This window comes from Polyergus mexicanus, unplaced genomic scaffold (genome assembly GCF_030449975.1).
Source record: "Polyergus mexicanus isolate NDT 795.1 unplaced genomic scaffold, iyPolMexi1.0 SCAF_12, whole genome shotgun sequence".
Taxonomy (NCBI): domain Eukaryota; kingdom Metazoa; phylum Arthropoda; class Insecta; order Hymenoptera; family Formicidae; genus Polyergus; species Polyergus mexicanus.
In genome coordinates this window covers 7,482,848-7,501,437 of record NW_027223332.1, presented here as the reverse complement: position 1 = coordinate 7,501,437, position 18,590 = coordinate 7,482,848, and the positions used below count along the sequence as shown (strand labels likewise).

Here is an 18,590-nt window from a genome sequence, read left to right as displayed (position 1 = left end):
GAAATCGAGTTCGTGAGTCGGGACAACAAGTCTAGCCTGTGTCGGTTTAGCAAGTATGTCAATGATAGCGTTAGAGGATATCATTCGGAAGATATCGTCCCTCGGGCTGTAAACGCCTTTAAGCCGGAACCATGCGTGATCGAGCGAAGAAGAGAAATTGCAGAAAGAGAAAAGCACGAATGGCACTTTTAAACGAGCTTCAGAATTCTATTCGCTTTCGCTGATTCGATGGAATCGCATTACTCGTGTATAACGCTCGGTGCAAAATGACAATTAGTGTGATTTATCCGTGATTAGTGACTTAATCATATTTCAACGTTAAACCGAGGTAGATTAAATAGATTAAAGGTAAGCTTACAAGATATGCGGATATACGTAGCGTAGAAGAGATCAAACCAGGATAATATTTTCAGAAGTTCAGATATCTGACCTATCTAACGAGGAGGATATATACGGTGCGGTCTTTTTTATTTTGCGTATTTTAATAGAACCGGCAGCTTCGCGATACGAGATGGTCAATAAATCCTCCGTGTAATCGGTAATCGCGCCGAGGGAGGTCGATGTATTAGGCTTATTAGAAATAACGCACATATATGTGACGGATTTCGTCAATTAAAATACTAACGGTAAATCCGGAGATTTTGCTTCATCACGTCCGACTTTAGTTTAATCATGAACACGGAAGTGCGCGTTAATTTTTTAAGGAAAATTTTTTTGTACGTTGCCTGAATTATATTCCATCAAACATAGAGGATCGTTATTTTAGATTTTTTTTTTTTTTTTATTATACTGAGGCGAAAAAAAGGAAAAGAGAATTTTATATCGATCGCGCAAATAGTTTCTTTTAATATACATTAATGCACCGAAACGCGGAAACGCGATTTAATCTGGGATATTTTTAACGGTGTTTACGGAATATTGAATGCTCGATTTGCTTTGGCAGCTCAAACGGAGTGATCGCTGTCTAAATATTAGAATGTTTAAATAATGCTAACTCTCGCGTCTTGGTTTTATAATCGTTCGCCAATATTCCTAAACAGAGTGTAAGATTTTTGTGAACGATAAATCTTACCAACTGGGTGCCGCGCCAAATCGCGTAGCTACGAGTCGCACCTGTTCAAATAGCTGCCCATAGTGGATCTCCGTGAGGAAGTTAGGTATATTTTGGGATCCTATTAATAGTCACGCGAGATTAAGTCGTTAACGTACGATTAGTCGGTGATTTATAATGTTTACTGGCAGCGGTTTCACTTCTCCCGCTCTACAAGACAGTATACATATTTGTAACAAAAACACTTTCTAATTTGTGACTAAGAAATAGCTCGAATAGTTTTTTGCAGAGCTAATCTCGATAATGGAATATCGCGAAGAAACTTTTAATCGTTCATAAAATTATCGATTATCAGATTTTACATCAGAAAATAAAATCCTTTTTCTTTCTGCTTGAAAATAAATTTGCATTAAATTGCAATCAAAATTTGTTATATTTATTTTATGTGTGATTATTTGTGTGTGTGTGTGTATACTATATATATATATGTATGTATGTATACACTCTCTTTTTGGAAAGAAGTAAAAATATTTTTTCAAAACTTGTTTTTAATTCAGAAAAAAATTTTCTATAAAATAAACAATATTTATTAAATATAAATTTATAGAATTTATAGAATATATATATTTATATATATATATATATATATAGAAGTTGTATATAAAAATTTTCTAAAAAGTACCTCGGATCGTGCATGATACTTCCGATAGTGAAAACGCGAACGGCGACGTGTCAATCTCTTTGGTTGATCTTGTCTTGACGTCGCGTAATTGGAATTAATTGATACGAATTTGCCCCATACTAGGGATTACGAATACGCGGCATCAACTGGACGTTGACTCGTTTGAGCGAAACGCTTGCCGCCGGAAAGTTTTAATGAACCTTATTCAGCAAATGCGAGAAACGGAGAGAGAGAAAGCACAGTTTTGTTCGCGGCACGTGCGGGCCTCTTTGAAAATAATAATTGAATGAGAGTTATTTTGTATTGCGTGCGTTTCGTCGAACTATTACATTCCAACGCGAATACCGAACAAATTCAATAGGATTTCTCTTGTAAATGATTTCGAATCACATCGCTTTTACCTATCATGAGTATTTGCCCGTGAGTTATTTGCCGAATGGAACAAAGTACACAGCTGACGCTTTTACAAACGCGTGATTCGTAGGTGGACGAGATATGCTGATACGAGTATCCGTAACGGTTTCCGCGCGAAATTCCTGTTTATCTAACTTGCCACTGTGTACATTATACGCGATGTATGGGTATCAGTATGCAGTATTCAGTTAAAATCCATATTTGACATTAACCAAAAGATACAAGAATTTATTATCGATTCATATTTCTGTTTTATTTGCATTACGAATCCCTAATTTTATATACATAGCTCGTTCATAGGACGCTTCTCTCGAGAAAAATTTGGAAAATCCGTAAGAGATGTCGTGGAGAAAGTGCGGTACGACTCACGCATGTTGTATGACGCATCGCAAGCACAATTAGTGTGCGGTGAAAACGCGGTGCTACGCCGTCGTTTGTGTATCCGCCGTACATAAGTCGCTTTCAAAGCGTTCGCTTAACAAACACGCGGCCCCGCGCTCCAGTTATACGCGGGTTAATGAGCTCTCCTCTCTTGTGCGTTGTACACCACGCACGTGGCCGAGTGACGTTTCCACCATCGTGCTTCCGATATGTATATATACCGAGATACCAACCGCCCACGTGGCTTTCCGCCAGTCCCACGTATCTAACTACCGCGTGTAGGTACTCCTTGGATCGCGCGCGTATTTTATATGCAATCGCAGGGAGCAGCTGCAGTTTCGCGTTGGCGAGTGCGTAGCATTAGAAAGGCGGCCGCGAGACCGGGATGAGATGTCACAAGGTAAACCGCATACATAACAGGGAGAGATGTGGGGAATTATGCCTATGCATGATGCCTATCTGCGATCGCGGTGGATAGAAATACACGGTTATTGGCCGCACTCGCTCTCGCGTCCTTGGTTGATTTTTTCTCCCCTTTACCGCACATTTAGTTGGTCCCGCTCTCCTGAAAACTGTAGAGCGAGACACGGCCATCTATTTTCAAGCCGCGCCGCGGAACAATGTTACATTATTGTGCAAGGCTGTTTCTCCTCTGCCTGTGCTCTCGACGTTGGCGTATCTCCGAGGGTCGAACGGCGAATTCGTTACGTGAATCTTGGCGGCACGATTCGTGCGTGTTATTTATGCGTGCGTTGAGCGCGTCCGACACTGCGTTAAGGCTTGGTAGCGAGAAGCCTCCGGTCGGTCAACGAAGTAGTCTCTCCTCAGAGGCTGTGATCGATCAGACGCAGAAAGAGAGAGAGAGAGAGAGAGAGAGAGAGAGAGACGGAAAAAGGGGGCGAGATAAATGTAAGATTACAATTTATACGAGCGGCCTCTGGACTGCACGGTTATTCATTCGCGACTTTTTATTTATGCAGCGATCTCAATCATCGCTTCGCATGAAACTCATCCGCGTATCGCCGGTCCGAGCCATATAGCGGATGGCCGATAATAATTTTTCATTACGCCAGGTCAGAGGAGAGAGCCGCGGCCGTCGATTCATTTTCAGATCTGAATTTTTAATCCCAAAGTTTTTTTTACTGCGCGCGGAATTTATCAGAGTGTCTACTCTCTGGAGAAATATGGAAAACTTGGAATTCTCGGGAATTATTTTTGTACGTGAAAAAATCAAGGAATTTTTATGGAATTTTATTGGGACCCAGAGAATTTTTTTTTCTTTTTTTAATTCTCTCCTTGATAATTTTGCTCTCGTATCATAAAGTGAATTATGCGTTTAAATTATATTCACATATCTAGTATTTGAAACTTAAAAGGCCCCGTGTTTTTTCTTTGTACGAGTGAAAGACATTAGAAGACGCATGCAATAAGAAAATTTATTTTACAAAGGTGCATAAAAAGATCTTTAAAATATTCTTTATACCTGGAATTTTGAATAAAAATATCTGAGAGATAAAGAAATTTTTTTACAAGCTTTGAGTAGAGAAACGCAATTCACATTTATCGCATATAACGGAAGATACGTAACGTTAGATCGAGTGTCGTAAAAGTCACGTAATAATGTATTTCCATACGACAATTTAGGACCGAATCGACGGTCAATACGATCGCGTAGATACGAAACAATGTAAGATTAGAAGACAACAAGGACGCGTGAGAGCATTCGTGAATCGTCTGGCGACCCTTTAATGAGGATTTATGCCAACATTCGTCTGGCCTTAATTGCCGTCAGGCCTGATCAATTGTGACGCCAAATTGCGTCGTTCCTTGTCACTACTCGCGTCTTCACATAAATCAAATGCTTTTGCGAAGAGATCTATCTAGAGTGATCGAGATTAATTGAGATAGAGTAATCGTGTGTTCAACATGGGCTTTTATACTTCAATATATTTCATACGTGAAAAATTATACATTCGCGAAGGTAAACGTCAGCGACGCGCGGAACGTTATGTAGAGTAATTGAGTATTCATACGGAGTGCAATCATTATTTCGATACTTTCTCATAATGTCGCGCATAAATATCGCTAACAGTATTACATCTGGGGCGAGGTGAGCGTGGTATCCACCTGTCTGCTCCTACAAGGCATTTAAAGGCTACAGAAATTTCCACACACGCGTATATATTCTTTTATTTATAGATAAATAAAAATTCACCAACTCCTCAATATATATATTTTTTTTTATTACGCGTAGATTCAATATTCAAAAAAGAATGAAATGAAACATCCGATAAAACATTGTACCATCCTCTGGAATATAAAAGTCTGAAATATTTGATCTGTTTGTCTGCGCTAAAAGACATCGCATATATATCGCGATAATTTATCACTTTGCCATTATAAGTTTATGTTCCTCTCCATAGACTTATACCAAGATATTTTCCATAAATATATTTCCTGGCGCCGGATGTGCTCGCTACCGGCAACAGGCATCCGAGATCGATTGCCAGCATTCAATCGTATATAAATATTTAACATCGGCGGAAAGACGCGCGTGGAAATTCAATGAACGACCGGGGACCCTGGCAAGAACCAGGAACAACGGCGATGGCTGATTGTCATTCGAGACGCATTCGCGACCGGTGACTGCCCTTGGTACGGAGAGGCGTCTCTTCGCCAACGTTTCAACGGGCTCTTTCTCGCGGCGAAGAAATAATTATCCCGGGTCACTCTTCTTCGGTGTCATTAAACTTGTTAAATCGGGGGTTAGTATACACGCTCGCGCACGCCGCTCGCACTCTCTATGTATGTCGTGTTCTACTTTCTTTAAGAGATTATACCGCACCACTTTCACATCGAGAAAAAAGCTTCGATCGTCGCCGCCACAAAAGCGATTCGGGCAATTTTAACGCGAAAATTGAACGCGGGATAATTGCGGTGTTATTTTCTCATGTCGATAAAATTGCGGTGCGGAGAAACGAACGGAAAATACTTTGAGAAATTATGGTCGGTACATATTGATATATTGTAATAAACCGGATGTCGGACTTTCTCGTTTTGGAGACGGCTCTTGTTAGGTAAAAATCAATGAACATTCGATGAATGTTGTATCGTTTGAAATTCCGATATTAAATATCTCTGCACGGATGTAACTTAATCAAGTTTACGTTCCGGTTTTAAGCTGAAATCACGAGATTAATGGTCCAGCTCTTATCAGTAACGTTGACATTTCATACTAAAATTACGACATATAACGTTGGCCCTCTATTCTCTTGAGAAAACTCGTTGATTGTAAAAACATTGCCGCGACGAAACACCCGTAGATAAATCCGCGAGCACAGGTTAGGTTACAAATTTTTATAACACGTGTGATTTTGACAGGCTTTTATGTAAAAAAATGAAATTTTTGTGTTTGTTTCAGAAATTGCCATCTTTCTTCAATACCAAACCGACGCGGATGGATAAATCGGACAACAACAATGCCAACAACTCCAACAACACGAGCAACAACATTCATAGTATGCCGCTGCATGAACCCATCAATGCTACTTCTCCCGAAGTATATGGTACGTGAGAACACTATGATTACAGAAGAATCGCGGAACCTTATATGGCGCAAGTGGGAAACGCGCTGTCAGTTAAATTCGCATCGTTGATCGAACGAATATTTAAGACGCGGATATTTGAAGATGCAAAATATTATAACGGTGACGTGAATTACACGCAATGTAAGAATTATGTCTTATACGAGTAGAATTATTACTCGTATCTTTCGGAGAAAAGACGGTTCTCAATCCGTATTCTGTGAATTAATAAAAACATTTCTCTCTTTCTCTCCTACAGTTTCATAAAAACATATTAATAAAATTTAATAAAAATTTGAAATTCTCCGTAGAATTGATTAGAGATTAATTAGAGAATATTCATATTTTCCAAGCAAAAAGTAGTTTTCAATTTATATCCTCTAAATTAATAAATATATTTCTACACACAGTTTAATAAAAATACACACACACATATATGTATATACACAATTTTTCATTAAGATTTTAAGTTTATATTTGAAATTAACTATTAAAACGCAATAAATGTACCAGTGTATCGTTCTAAAAATTCCTATTCACAGAAAAATTTGCAAACTGTTGCTGTAGAAACTTACATAAGTCTCGCGCGAACTCCTGAAATACACAATCATTTGATATGTATTAATATTTCTGCTTCGGGAAAATATAGCCGGGAGACTGCCAATGACACCCCAGGAAGCGGTCAAGTATTATGGCTCCAGACTAACAGAATTCGAGCGCGCCGAGATCGAGAAGTATTCAGAGATCTGGTATCTGGGCCTGTCGGCCCACAAAATTCACGGCGAAGAGGTCTCCTCCCAGAACGGAGGCTACGACGACGAGAACGGCAGTTACAACAAGGTCCTGCACGATCATATCTCCTACAGGTGAGTCTTTATCCTCTTTCATTCAGTTTTGGCGCGCTATTTTTCTTCCTTGGTGAAATCTCGCTAGTCGGATCTGGATCGCAATCGTTCTTGTAATTCCGTTGTTATTCTCGCGTGGAAAAATTGCAGTTGAGAACTATACCTAGGGATGCGAACTCGTACCCAAATATACGCGATGGATTGCACGAAACACGAGAAAAATAGAAGCATTTACGCAACGATGAGTTTTCTCGCTCACACTAGTATATGCGTCAAATGCGTATGACTTGTAATGCGAATATTTTTCTTTCTTTTCTATTTTATTGTATTATTTGTTGCTACGTTTTCTCACATGTGCGTAAATTATTGACAGCTTGTATGTGCATTCTTCTCAGATACGAGATTTTGGAGGTAATCGGCAAGGGAAGCTTCGGTCAGGTGATTCGAGCGTTGGATCATAAAACGGGACAGCACATCGCCATCAAGATTATCAGGTACGTGGAAATGCAAGTACAGTCATCTCGCGAGATATGACTAACTTCGATACATCCAGTATTTTCCGTTCGCTTTCCGAATGTTGCGTCGTTTCTTTAAAAACAGCGTGCAACTTTCACTGTCCTTGCAGGAACAAAAAGAGATTCCATCACCAGGCTCTCATCGAAGTAAGGATCTTGGAACATCTTAGGAAGAAGGATCTGGAGGCGAACTCGCAACACAATGTGATACACATGCTAGAATATTTTTACTTCAGGAATCATCTGTGCATCAGTTTCGAATTAATGAGGTGAGCGATCATAAGCGTAATAACGCGGAGTCGAATCTTGGCATGCACGAGTTTATTAAATGCATAAAACAAAATCATCATTTCTCTTTGTTACAGCTTGAATCTGTACGAGTTAATCAAAAAAAATAATTATCAAGGATTCAGTCTGAGCCTAATCCGCCGTTTTGCCAACTCGCTAATTAGTTGCCTGAGACTGCTCTACCGAGAGAATATTATTCACTGCGATTTGAAACCGGTAGGTACACGCATACTGCATATACGGCACATTTATATTCGTTCCGAGTTTCGTCTCTCATATGTGATGTTTGTTGTTGTTACAGGAGAACGTACTGTTGAAGCAACGAGGTAGCAGCTCAATCAAAGTCATCGATTTCGGTTCCTCGTGTTATAGTCATCAACGCGTTTACACGTACATACAGTCGAGGTTTTACAGAAGTCCGGAAGTGATTCTTGGTCTTCCCTACGGTACACCGATCGATATGTGGAGCCTGGGCTGTATCTTGGCTGAGCTGTACACAGGATACCCGCTATTTCCGGGTGAGGACGAGATAGAGCAACTCGCTTGTATCATGGAGGTCCTTGGTCTGCCGCCAGAACATATTATCAGTCATGCGACTCGTCGCAGGCTCTTTTTCGGTAAGTTATATTCACGATGTTAATGAGTACAATGTCGGGACTTTAAGCGCTCCTAAAGATAGAAGCGGGCGCGGGGTGATGTAACGAATTCAAAGAATCGACTCTAAAATTGTTACAGATCAGAAAGGGAGTCCGCGATGTGTGACAAATAGCAAAGGCAAAAAGAGATGGGCAGGTAGCAAGAATCTCTCAATGGCCCTTCGGTGCTCCGACATGTTGTTCGTAAACTTCGTTAGCAGATGCCTCGAGTAAGTTTCCTACAATGAACAGTGTTTCCGCGTTTCCGCATTTATACCATAATGTTTATATACACTGATGAAATAGAATTTGGAATTATAATTTTTGTTACTTTTGAAATTTTCGTTTATAATCAATTATTTCGTAATACATAATAATAAAAATTTTTTTATCCTAAATTTTATGAATTTTCTATTCTCGAACGTTATTCTAAACGATACCATTTTTGATATCATCAGGTGGGATCCAAAAAAACGCATGACCCCCGACGAGGCGATGCGTCACGAGTGGCTAACTTCGTCGTCTTCTTCGCATGTGAGCTCCTCCTCCTCGGCGATATCCTCGTCGACGGTGAATGCGAGCGGGAATACGACGACGACGAGCGTCGAGACGTCGCGGGAGTCCGCGCATGCACCGCAGACAGTGAGCGTGACCGTAAGCGCGCCGCGGCAACGAGCAACGACAATGGAAGATCCACCGTACACGATGTACCGGCTTTACAAGGGTCGTAAGTATGTTCAGAAGGTTTCGACCGGCACCGATGGCACCGATAACAGTGGTGGCCTGATGGTAAAGAGTAAGTTGAACGGCAGCGCGAGCAGTCACGCCCTGGCAAGCAGCACACAGACGGCGACATCGAGGCACGCGTCGACCGGTGATATCGTTGCGAGTCTGGATCCGAATCTCGATGACTCAGGCACGTTCCTGCCGCCGATATTGTGAAGTCGGGTTTGCGCTAGCCATTTCTAAACGCGCTATTCGCGCACCGATGCGATTAGCAGCCTCGTTCTTGCGACATATAGATATTGTTTGACGTATGTCAAGATTGAATAGACGGCGCGTGTAGAACTGGCTGGCCGATTTCTGACATTAGCGTTCCCCGATGCCAAACGGGCTAGACACGTAGAGTCGCTAGTCTCGGCATATATCGAGCTATGAGGCCAAAATGACGATCTGACGATAGGAGAAGAGCGCGCGGGCATGCCGAATGACGAGCAATATAGCGATCGATTTGTGCGTTTTCGGGGACACTCGATGTCACTCAGGTAAACGTAACAAATTTGCGCGCGCATTATCGTAGTTACTCGCGAACAACGTAAATTTTGCTGCTCACAGCGAGGATACTGGCAATTGTTAATGTATACCGGTTACGTTTCAACACGGACCATCATATTTAGCCGATTCGGATGTTCATCTAGCGCGACATATGCACGACGTAATCGGGTGATAAAAAATCTCGATCATAGTTATGAAAAAATTACAAAAAGTATTCGCAGGATGCGTAGTTTGCCTTACCGACGAGCTCGCAAACAATTTGCTAGACGTCGCTAGTAAAAAAAACTCGCGTGAGTAAAGGCAAGGTATATTATTAGCATATAATACACTTTAAATAACTATGCGAATGTAAGCGATACGATGCATATATATCATCGATATACATATGTATTGTCGCGACGATACGCGTAGAGAAGCGAAACAAATGTCGACACAACGATTCGTCCGACGTTGCAATAAAAACGTCGGAATCACCATCGAATTACGGTCGCGCCGAAGATCTGTGAGTCCGACCTGTGTCGCCAACACAGGGTCGCGATTAATAACGAAGCGTCAAGGCGAGGAGTAACATTAATACATGAAGCATGCCCCAGTTTAACGAGGCCTGAGTAGTCTTATTGTGATATTAAACTACCACTGTCTTACTTAGATCTCTCTGATATTAAGAAGTAACGATCGCTAATATAATAATTTCAATTTACTATTAATCATTATTTTCTTATTATATCTATAATAATCGCTATATCGCCACTATTACCGTAAAGATATAGCTGCATACGAATAATGAGGTTATCGTCGATATAATGGCAAAGTTAACATTATTTACATACGCGTAGGCATGTACAGATTTTAATTACGCGTCTTTTAAATCCCAGGAACAGCATGTAGCTAGTTCGCTTTATAAAATACATATACTTATTAAAAAGAGACCGAGAATTTTTCAATTATTTCCTACAACGCTATTTAACCGCTCTTCTGTTATTAATCGTCTGTACGATATTATAACACGCACTTTATTACATCGGAATCTATTAAATCGATTAACGCATCCCGCGAAACGCCTCTCCGCCGCCTTCGCGCTTTACTACTTATTTACATATTACTCGTAGCTTTCTGGCATTGATTAGTGATTTGTGATTTGACACGCCATTTCGAAATCACGAGTGTTTCGCGATATGCAGAGGATTTGACGAAAAATTATATTGTATAGATATAGAGTATATCATAACATTAGGCTACTTTTAGACGTGATAATTGTTCGATGTGCCCGTACCCATTCTAAAGTTTCGTAAAATGAATGCAAGATTCTCAAACTCGTAATAATGATACCGTTATGATTAAAAATGTGAGACGCGTCACTCCACCGTTTGCTGCTTTTAAGCTTTCATCTCGGAATGATATATTTTCCGTTTTTTTTTTTATGCTTTTCTCGATTAAGACTTAAAGGTTTCATTGTATCGTACGATAGTGTTGAAAATCCTATTAAATTGTCACATGTTTTATATATTACTACAGCCAAAAATGGCTGTATATATAAAAGCAAAGATATATGAATGCATCGATATTCGTAAATTACGATCACGCGTAAGAGACTGAAACGAATCATTATTTTATATTGCTAACAAACGGAAAGCGAAATTGTTCCTAATAATTCGTTCGGCAAATCGATACCGCTTCATCTTTATTTCATTTTAGCGAACTCGTTCAATTCCTTTTATGAAGCATTTGATTCGCGGTAAATTTTCGAACGTCTCACGCTAATAAATCGAAACGAATAAATCGGGCTTGTCACGCAAAATCCATTTAGCCCGAGAACTTTAGGACAACTAATATCGTACCAATCATAGTGGTATCGCGCGACATCATCGGCGAATGGCCAATAAAGACGAGCGGAGATTACATTAAGAATTACATATATAAATATTCGTATGGCGAATCTGCCCGAACGAACGACTGACGAAGTAGTATATATATATAGCGCATATATACATATATATTATATATAATATTACGTATTACACACATGATTCTCACGATTTGTGTGCGGGTTCGTAGTAGTCGCTCTCGAGTGAGCGCATCAATCATCACGAAATCTCGGACGAGCACTTTGTTCGATTACTCTAGGGAAAAAGAAAAAGAAAGAAAGAAAGAATTGACGAGCGTCTATAAAGCGACAATTTCTATAAAGTACGAGATGTGTATCAAATTGGGTATAAAATAAAGATGTGACGACGGTGCGTGCGTGCGTGCGTGCGTGCGTGCGTGCATACGTTTTCGGAATTAACAGGAGCGAACGTCCGAGAGGGAGAGAGAGAGAGAGTGTGACACTTACGCGATTATGCATATATCTATTATATAAATATATACCATTGCACAAGAAAAAAGAAATCATACAAAAGCGAAACAAGTTAAATCTAGGATATATAAAGGATATGATTAGACGCGACCGAAGAAAATACACGCGAATTTGTCATCTACAGAGTCTCCCCCAAAAACACTGTTCAATTGTACAGTTTTAAGTTTTTAGTTGTGTTCACTATTGTATACAGCGGGATCAAATTATATGTATGTGTATAAAAGAGACGTTGTGTAATCTGCGTAATATGTATCATCACGCATACTGACCCACATACTCGGCACGCATGTATCGCGTCTAAAAAAACATAAGAGAAGTATGCTCGTGTAGTAAAAAACGCGCTAATGTTTTTTATGTTTTGTCCAGTGTCGGTCAACTTGGACACAACCAAATCTTCGTCTCCCGGAAGAGATAAAAAGTCAATATAAGCTGCAATTGAAGTTAACCGGAGTTGAGCGAAATCAGATTAGAGCAAAAAAATATTTAAAAAAAGGGAAAAAGAAACGAAAAAAAAACATAAGTATATGTCAATATCATCCGAGAAACAGCGAATCGGAGGCGATCCGCGAAAATTCGTGTTCGTTGACTGAAAGTTACTTCACTTTGCATCTGGTCATCAATTCATTATTTGCAAAGGAATACTCGTATTGTCGTATTTCGGAATGATTTTTCCATATGGCGCGGACGGAAAAGAGAGGTAATCGCTTTTTCTAATCCAGGATATAGTAGAGTTATGTGAGACAGAGATAAAACATTCTCTCCGATTTCAGTAAAGGGATGCTCTACGCGGCGTATATCTGTTAAGTCAGTGTGTAATTAATTAACGAGTTTTAACGACGCGATTAGACGCTATCGAATTAAATTAGTATAATGCGTGCGTGCGTGCGTAACTCTTTTCCTCTTCCCGCGACGGATAACGCGTCCGACAAGAGGATCCCGAATGATGTTCATCGTGAAAAGTCATCGTCGCGACGGCCTCGTAGATCATCCTTCAGTAGGACAATCATAGAGTTACGAGTTTACGTTAGATTTACGAGTCAGTAAGTTTTCATTAGATGATAGATGCGCGAGCTAGACCGTACGAACGAGAGCGTATCTCGTTCGTAAAGCTCTCGTGGATGCGTGAAACGATTTCAACATGGAAATCGTGTGACAAAGGATCGTTTAGATTTTATTAAACGCCGACACGCGACGAAAGCGTTTCCATCCGTACAGGCGGAAGAGATCTCGGTACGCGGATCCGCGCAGAAATAGAATTATCTAAGGGAAGGGGAAGGGGGTAGAGGGAGGGAGGTAGAGAAGAAACTACTCTGATAAATGTGGGAGCGCGGGGTTCATAGTGGTTTGTAATTTGGCGTTCAACTGCGGATGTTTTGTTATAAACGTAATAAGTGCGAGTTCGTCAATTTTTGCCCACACTTAACTATATAGTAAACAAGAGAATTGCTAAATAATAAATGATTATTATAATTGACATTATAGTATATGTATGTAATGATACGATACTGAAGCATCATCATCTTTTGTATCATTTGTTTGTTTGTTTTTATCTTACTGCGTTTGTCTTTCATTATTAATGCAATACCAAGATGACTCAGTTTCGACTCGGTATATCATCTTGTGTGTAAATATATACTAATAAAAAAAATATATACACAAACGCAACGAGAGCACGTCTCGCAAATACCCCCGCTATTATATTCCTTACAGAGCTTTTATATTTCCTATTGTATACAATATTGAGAACTTGAATAATACTGGATATATCTTCTACAGAGTATTCAATATCAAATATCATCGGTAATTTAAGTAGTTTATTTAACATATTCTTATAATAAGATAAAACACAATGCGCTAAGCGTATGAAGAGATGAAAATTACATCTATATTCAGAACTGTTATCGATTGTTTTGCTTTTAAATTAATAGTATTTAATAATTATTACATTTTAATAGCAAACAATATTATACACAGAGAGAAGTTCTGAATACAAATTATAAAATTATGTTAAAAAGGATAAAAAAGGATGAGTATAAGTAACTAACCTCTCGAGGAAGGGGACGATGTTTTAGACAGAAGGCACAGAATGATCCAACATTATGAAGGATATCGTAGAAGATATCTTTTTGCGATGCATTCATATTGAGTCTACAAATTCGTCTTCTAACGACATGGATACTACACACATATATCCTTCTAATGAAAATATAAGACGGTTGACTGGTTTACATAATTGTCAGAGATCGTTGCATGCACGACAATAAGGATAGATGTATACGAATACAGCAGCATATTCGATAATTTGAGGTAAATTTTGCATTGCTTTTGTTTCGATGCTACCTTCGTCTCTCTCCTTTTTGAGTTTTTCTTTTCTCTTTTTTTTCTTCTTTCAATTGTTTTTGTTTTTCTCTGAAAAATATGAAAAAAAATAATATTTAAAATTTTACAATTTCAATGATATATATAATAGACGCATGCACACATTTCAGAATCAATGCTGTAATCGTTATCTTACCTGTCTTCTTTATCTTTCTCTTTCTTCTTTTGGCTTTCAAGCTTGGCCTTTTCTCTTTTTTCTCTTTCTTGTTGTACAATAGTTGCTGCATTTAAATTCTTTTCAATTCCACAATCTCCACCGCCGGCTCCTTCTTCTTCCCCATCTCCTTCGCTATTATCTTCATCAGACATTTGACTATATTGCGCTAGTATAGCTTCCCGGATTCGTCTCTCTTCCTCTGTGTAGCTCTTCTGTGTTGTTGTAGGCAGACTCTGTGATTCCAACATCTTAGCTAATCTAACATCGACATCTTCTGTTGGTGCAGATGCCGTAGTCAAATCTTTAGCTGGCAACCACTCTGCCCACGCGCTTAAGATTTCTGCTACATGTTTGCTGATATTATCCTCCTGTAACAAAACAAAGTTCTATATTGCAATAGACGTTGCACCATCTTATATAAGCGTATAAAAGCAACACTACTTTCTTGAAGTATCCAAAAGAGAAAGCATCATCAAGTTTTAAAGTTATATAGAATAAATTTTATTGAAAAACCATGTATCGTGTATCGATCTTTCCAATCTTTATTTTTATTAGAATTTCTTACTTTCTCTGATGAGTGTTTACTTTTCTAAGGGCAATTACCTCGCAAAATAGATTAATGGCGAAATACGCGCGGGTGAATCATGATTGCTGGAGAGATGCGCGTACAAGACAAAAACACGTACTTTCGGGATGACCTCGCATCTATTTTCGACCGGCTGACGATGCGACCGCGCGCATTTTAACCTCAAAATCATCGGAGTAATACCCACTTACCGTTATGCCCGCGAGTATGCTTTCAAGCGCCTCGGTCTTCTCGTCCTCGGACTCGTCGCTCTCGAGGATGCTCTTGATGTACGTACCGAAGACACCCTCGTCCGTGTTGAGAGCCTGCAGCTTCTTACTGAGCCAGGCATCGAAGGAATTCGCCGCGACCGCCATTGATCCAGGGCTTCCGCGCGATTTATCGCCGGACGCCTCTCCGCAAACTCGACTCTCACAGATGGAAGAAAGAATGAGATGCAGGCTCGCGTCGCGACTGCTTCGAAACCGCGTGATTGTCAATCACATTTTGATACTGGGCGTCAAACGTCACTCGCCGGCGATCGAGATGGTCATCTCCGCGACGTCGCGGACATCATTCAGCCAAGATCATCTCGTTACACTGCTAGATACGTACAGAGAGAAGACTCGAAGAGCGGCCATACCGGCGTTTTCAAGGTAACTTTTTTTTTTCTGGTTGAAATGTAGAAGATGCAATAAATTTTTGAAAATAGACACAGTTTCTCGGAAATAAATATAATTAAAAAATTAAAGAGACAAAATAATTATATATTAAATCTCCCGCACAGCGAACGCCATCGCATTAATTTTTCGACAGCTGAAATTATTTAGCCACGATATTGACTTTACCGACATTCCACGATGGTCGTGGCTAATTATTTCCAGCTTCTAAAAGTGGACGTGATGGCGTTGCTGTTCGGAAAATTTAATGCTTAGTGGAGTAGTAGTGTAGAAACGTTTCGTTTCGTGATCGCGAGATCTCCGTGTCGTTTCGGTTCATTCTTACGTGTTATTCCCGTAAAAATGAACGTGATCGCCAAGTCGACGACCATCTCGCCGTTTCTGCGAGCGACAGCGACGGCCGTCTCGAACGGAGGGATGCCCGTAGCGGCGACCGGTAAAGTTCATAAGCCGAAGGTTACCGTTCCACCTACCGTCAAACGGGCCCTCGGACAGACTCTCTATCAGGATCTCCTTACCGGACCTACATGCGTAAGCTCGGGGGTCGCAGGTGCGTCCGTATCAAAGATCCCTTCTGCGAGTATTCAACGAGAAGCCGCGTTCTCTTCCGAGAAATTGAGACGTTTCGCGATTATATAATCAATATGCGTACTTTGCAGATTGTTATTCTCTGTTGAGCTTACATGTGTAATTAATCACGAATAGTCTGTTAACGATATACTAAATCGTAATAGTTTTAATACTTGTACTACTCTATCTATAGAAGATCCTGATAAAGCTTCCGTAAGCCTTAGAGTGTAACAGAGATGATACGATTTGTATTGTATTGTTACAGTTAGTACCCAAATACATCAGCGGCGTTTGGCGCACACTGACATTCAATGGCCAGATTTTACTGAATATCGTAGAGATGAAGTGAAAGATCCACTTGCAAAATCAAAGGAGAGTGCATCGTCCCGAAAGGCGGTGTCTTATATTATAGCAGCTGGCAAGTATATAAAGAATATCTGATACAATTTATTTAAATCTCAAGCAATGACGTAATTCATAATTCGTCTCCAATTTTGACGTATCCAGGATCTTCTGTAGCGGGTGTCTACGGCGCGAAGACAATAGTACAGGATCTCGTTGGACTGTTAAGCGCTTCAGCTGATGTACTCGCTATGTCAACAATCGAGATAAAGCTCGATAGTATTCCCGAGGGTAAGAGCGTTGTCTTCAAATGGCGCGGAAAGCCTCTGTTCGTGCGACATAGGTGCGTATCACGTTATGAGAGTATCTTTTATTATACTTAGCGATTTTACATAAGAAAACACGTTTATCTCGTCTCTCGATGCGCGTCACGCGAAAATTTACAGAAGTGACTCAGAAATCGCGACCGAAGCTAAGGTGGACGTCGCGAGTCTCCGCGATCCGGAGGAAGATAGCGCTCGCGTGAAGGATCCTAAGTGGCTCGTCGTTATAGGCGTTTGCACGCACTTGGGATGCGTGCCCATCGCAAACGCGGGAGATTTCGGCGGTTACTACTGCCCGTGCCACGGTTCTCACTACGACGCCAGTGGTAGAATTAGAAAAGGACCGGCCCCGCTAAATCTTGAAATACCACCGTATGAATTCCAGGAGAATCTACTCGTTGTTGGTTAATTACTATTGCGATATCTGTAGTCAAATAAATTATTTATGACGGATGCACACGCGTGTAATACCTGTTATCAACGCGAGAAGAATTGGAAAAACGTGTTTTGTATATTTCTCGAGATGTCTTGTTCGAACCTTACGTCATGGGTATAGCGAGTATCGCTGTATCGAATTTAGAATAAATGTTAAGTATAAACATTTATGCGATGCATCATTTATTTTTACCTACGTATTATGAATATCTTTAAACATGTCTACTTGAAGCATTCGGACAAACGCGAATTATTCAAGTGTTTACTTTTTTATATCAACTCAACTAACTCGATTTATTATCTCTCTTACAGTTCGCACACAGAATACAAAATATTTACGATATAAACGCATAATTTTTTGGAAGATTGGACGATGACATTGCGCGATCCTCGATCACGGGCACGGGATTTGCTAGATTCATCCCTGTTTTGGAAGCTCTGCTTGAATCCTACGCACTCGCCTTCCCCTCCCCTCCTTACGTCGCAGTTACCGGCAATCGCGACGCAACTCGTAGGTTCACTGGTAGGGGTTGCGGAGATATCGTTGCTTCCGCGAGGAGGCGCCAGCGATCGGCGGCGGGGCCGAAATTTTCTACGAGGGGCCACGGGCGACCGACAATCGTCATCTCGCAATCGCCGGGCGATCGCTACCGGTTCTCCTCAATCGCCCTTTCGTCGCTGCTGGCAGCGTACGGACGAGAGAGATCCACGCGTAGCGTGATTAGTATTCGTATAATACTCGGCCGTGTTTAATCGTCGCCGCGTGTTTCACCGGCTGATGCGCGACCGCGGCGTCTCACTATCTATCTCTTTCTCTCCATTTCTCGCGGCGAGTTAACATATTACATACGCGCGCGCCTTAACCCCCTCGCCGACCAGCTGACTCTCCCACTCTCCGTCTCTCTTCACCCGGAACTGACACTTGGAACTATCGCCGACAATGTATTGCCCGGTCGCCGCGCGCCATCAGCGAGCCTCGCCGCTTCCTCGAAAGGGTTGAAAAGCGTGAGGATCGTCATCGCGAGGACAAGTAGCACGAGGAACACGAGGAAGTGCGCGCCCCGATTGCCGGTGAGTACGTATTAATATATCGTTTTGCGAGTTTTCTCCTCT

The 18,590-nt window shown here is 40.8% G+C and overlaps 4 protein-coding genes across 6 annotated transcripts in view; 3 read left to right on the top strand and 1 right to left on the bottom strand.

Moving 5' to 3' along the window:
* Window positions 1–13,734, top strand: part of LOC138938290 (uncharacterized) — a 139,221-nt gene extending 125,487 nt beyond the window's left edge. Inside the window, exons 5-12 of one of the 2 annotated variants that reach the window (XM_070305151.1) lie at window positions 5,950–6,094; window positions 6,762–6,978; window positions 7,353–7,451; window positions 7,583–7,741; window positions 7,838–7,976; window positions 8,062–8,377; window positions 8,496–8,625; window positions 8,854–13,734. In XM_070305151.1, the coding sequence (XP_070161252.1) occupies window positions 5,950–6,094; window positions 6,762–6,978; window positions 7,353–7,451; window positions 7,583–7,741; window positions 7,838–7,976; window positions 8,062–8,377; window positions 8,496–8,625; window positions 8,854–9,337 (1,689 nt within the window). In that variant the 3' untranslated portion in view covers window positions 9,338–13,734. The remainder of the gene's footprint in view (window positions 1–5,949; window positions 6,095–6,761; window positions 6,979–7,352; window positions 7,452–7,582; window positions 7,742–7,837; window positions 7,977–8,061; window positions 8,378–8,495; window positions 8,626–8,853) is intronic. The other variant, XM_070305152.1, reaches the window with a different exon arrangement.
* Window positions 10,058–15,770, bottom strand: LOC138938293 (coiled-coil domain-containing protein 43). The gene is made up of 3 exons (XM_070305156.1): window positions 15,340–15,770; window positions 14,542–14,930; window positions 10,058–14,435 (listed from the first exon to the last, which is right to left on the bottom strand). The coding sequence occupies exons 1-3, from the start codon at window positions 15,502–15,504 to the stop codon at window positions 14,363–14,365; spliced, it is 627 nt and encodes a 208-aa protein (XP_070161257.1). The 5' UTR covers window positions 15,505–15,770; the 3' UTR covers window positions 10,058–14,362.
* Window positions 15,771–16,045: 275 nt separating this feature from the next.
* Window positions 16,046–17,645, top strand: Rfesp (Rieske iron-sulfur protein). Of its 2 annotated transcripts, none has more exons than XM_070305154.1 (4): window positions 16,046–16,243; window positions 16,643–16,795; window positions 16,885–17,062; window positions 17,166–17,645. In XM_070305154.1, the coding sequence occupies exons 1-4, from the start codon at window positions 16,150–16,152 to the stop codon at window positions 17,449–17,451; spliced, it is 711 nt and encodes a 236-aa protein (XP_070161255.1). In that variant the 5' UTR covers window positions 16,046–16,149; the 3' UTR covers window positions 17,452–17,645. The 2 variants fall into 2 exon arrangements, with proteins under 2 accessions (XP_070161255.1, XP_070161254.1); XM_070305153.1 differs by having other exon boundaries at window positions 16,046–16,357.
* A 169-nt stretch (window positions 17,646–17,814) lies between these two features.
* Chinmo (Chronologically inappropriate morphogenesis) overlaps window positions 17,815–18,590 on the top strand; it is a 53,755-nt gene continuing 52,979 nt past the window's right edge. Inside the window, exon 1 of the mRNA XM_070305395.1 lies at window positions 17,815–18,548. The gene's annotated coding sequence lies outside the window, so the exon portion shown is untranslated. The remainder of the gene's footprint in view (window positions 18,549–18,590) is intronic.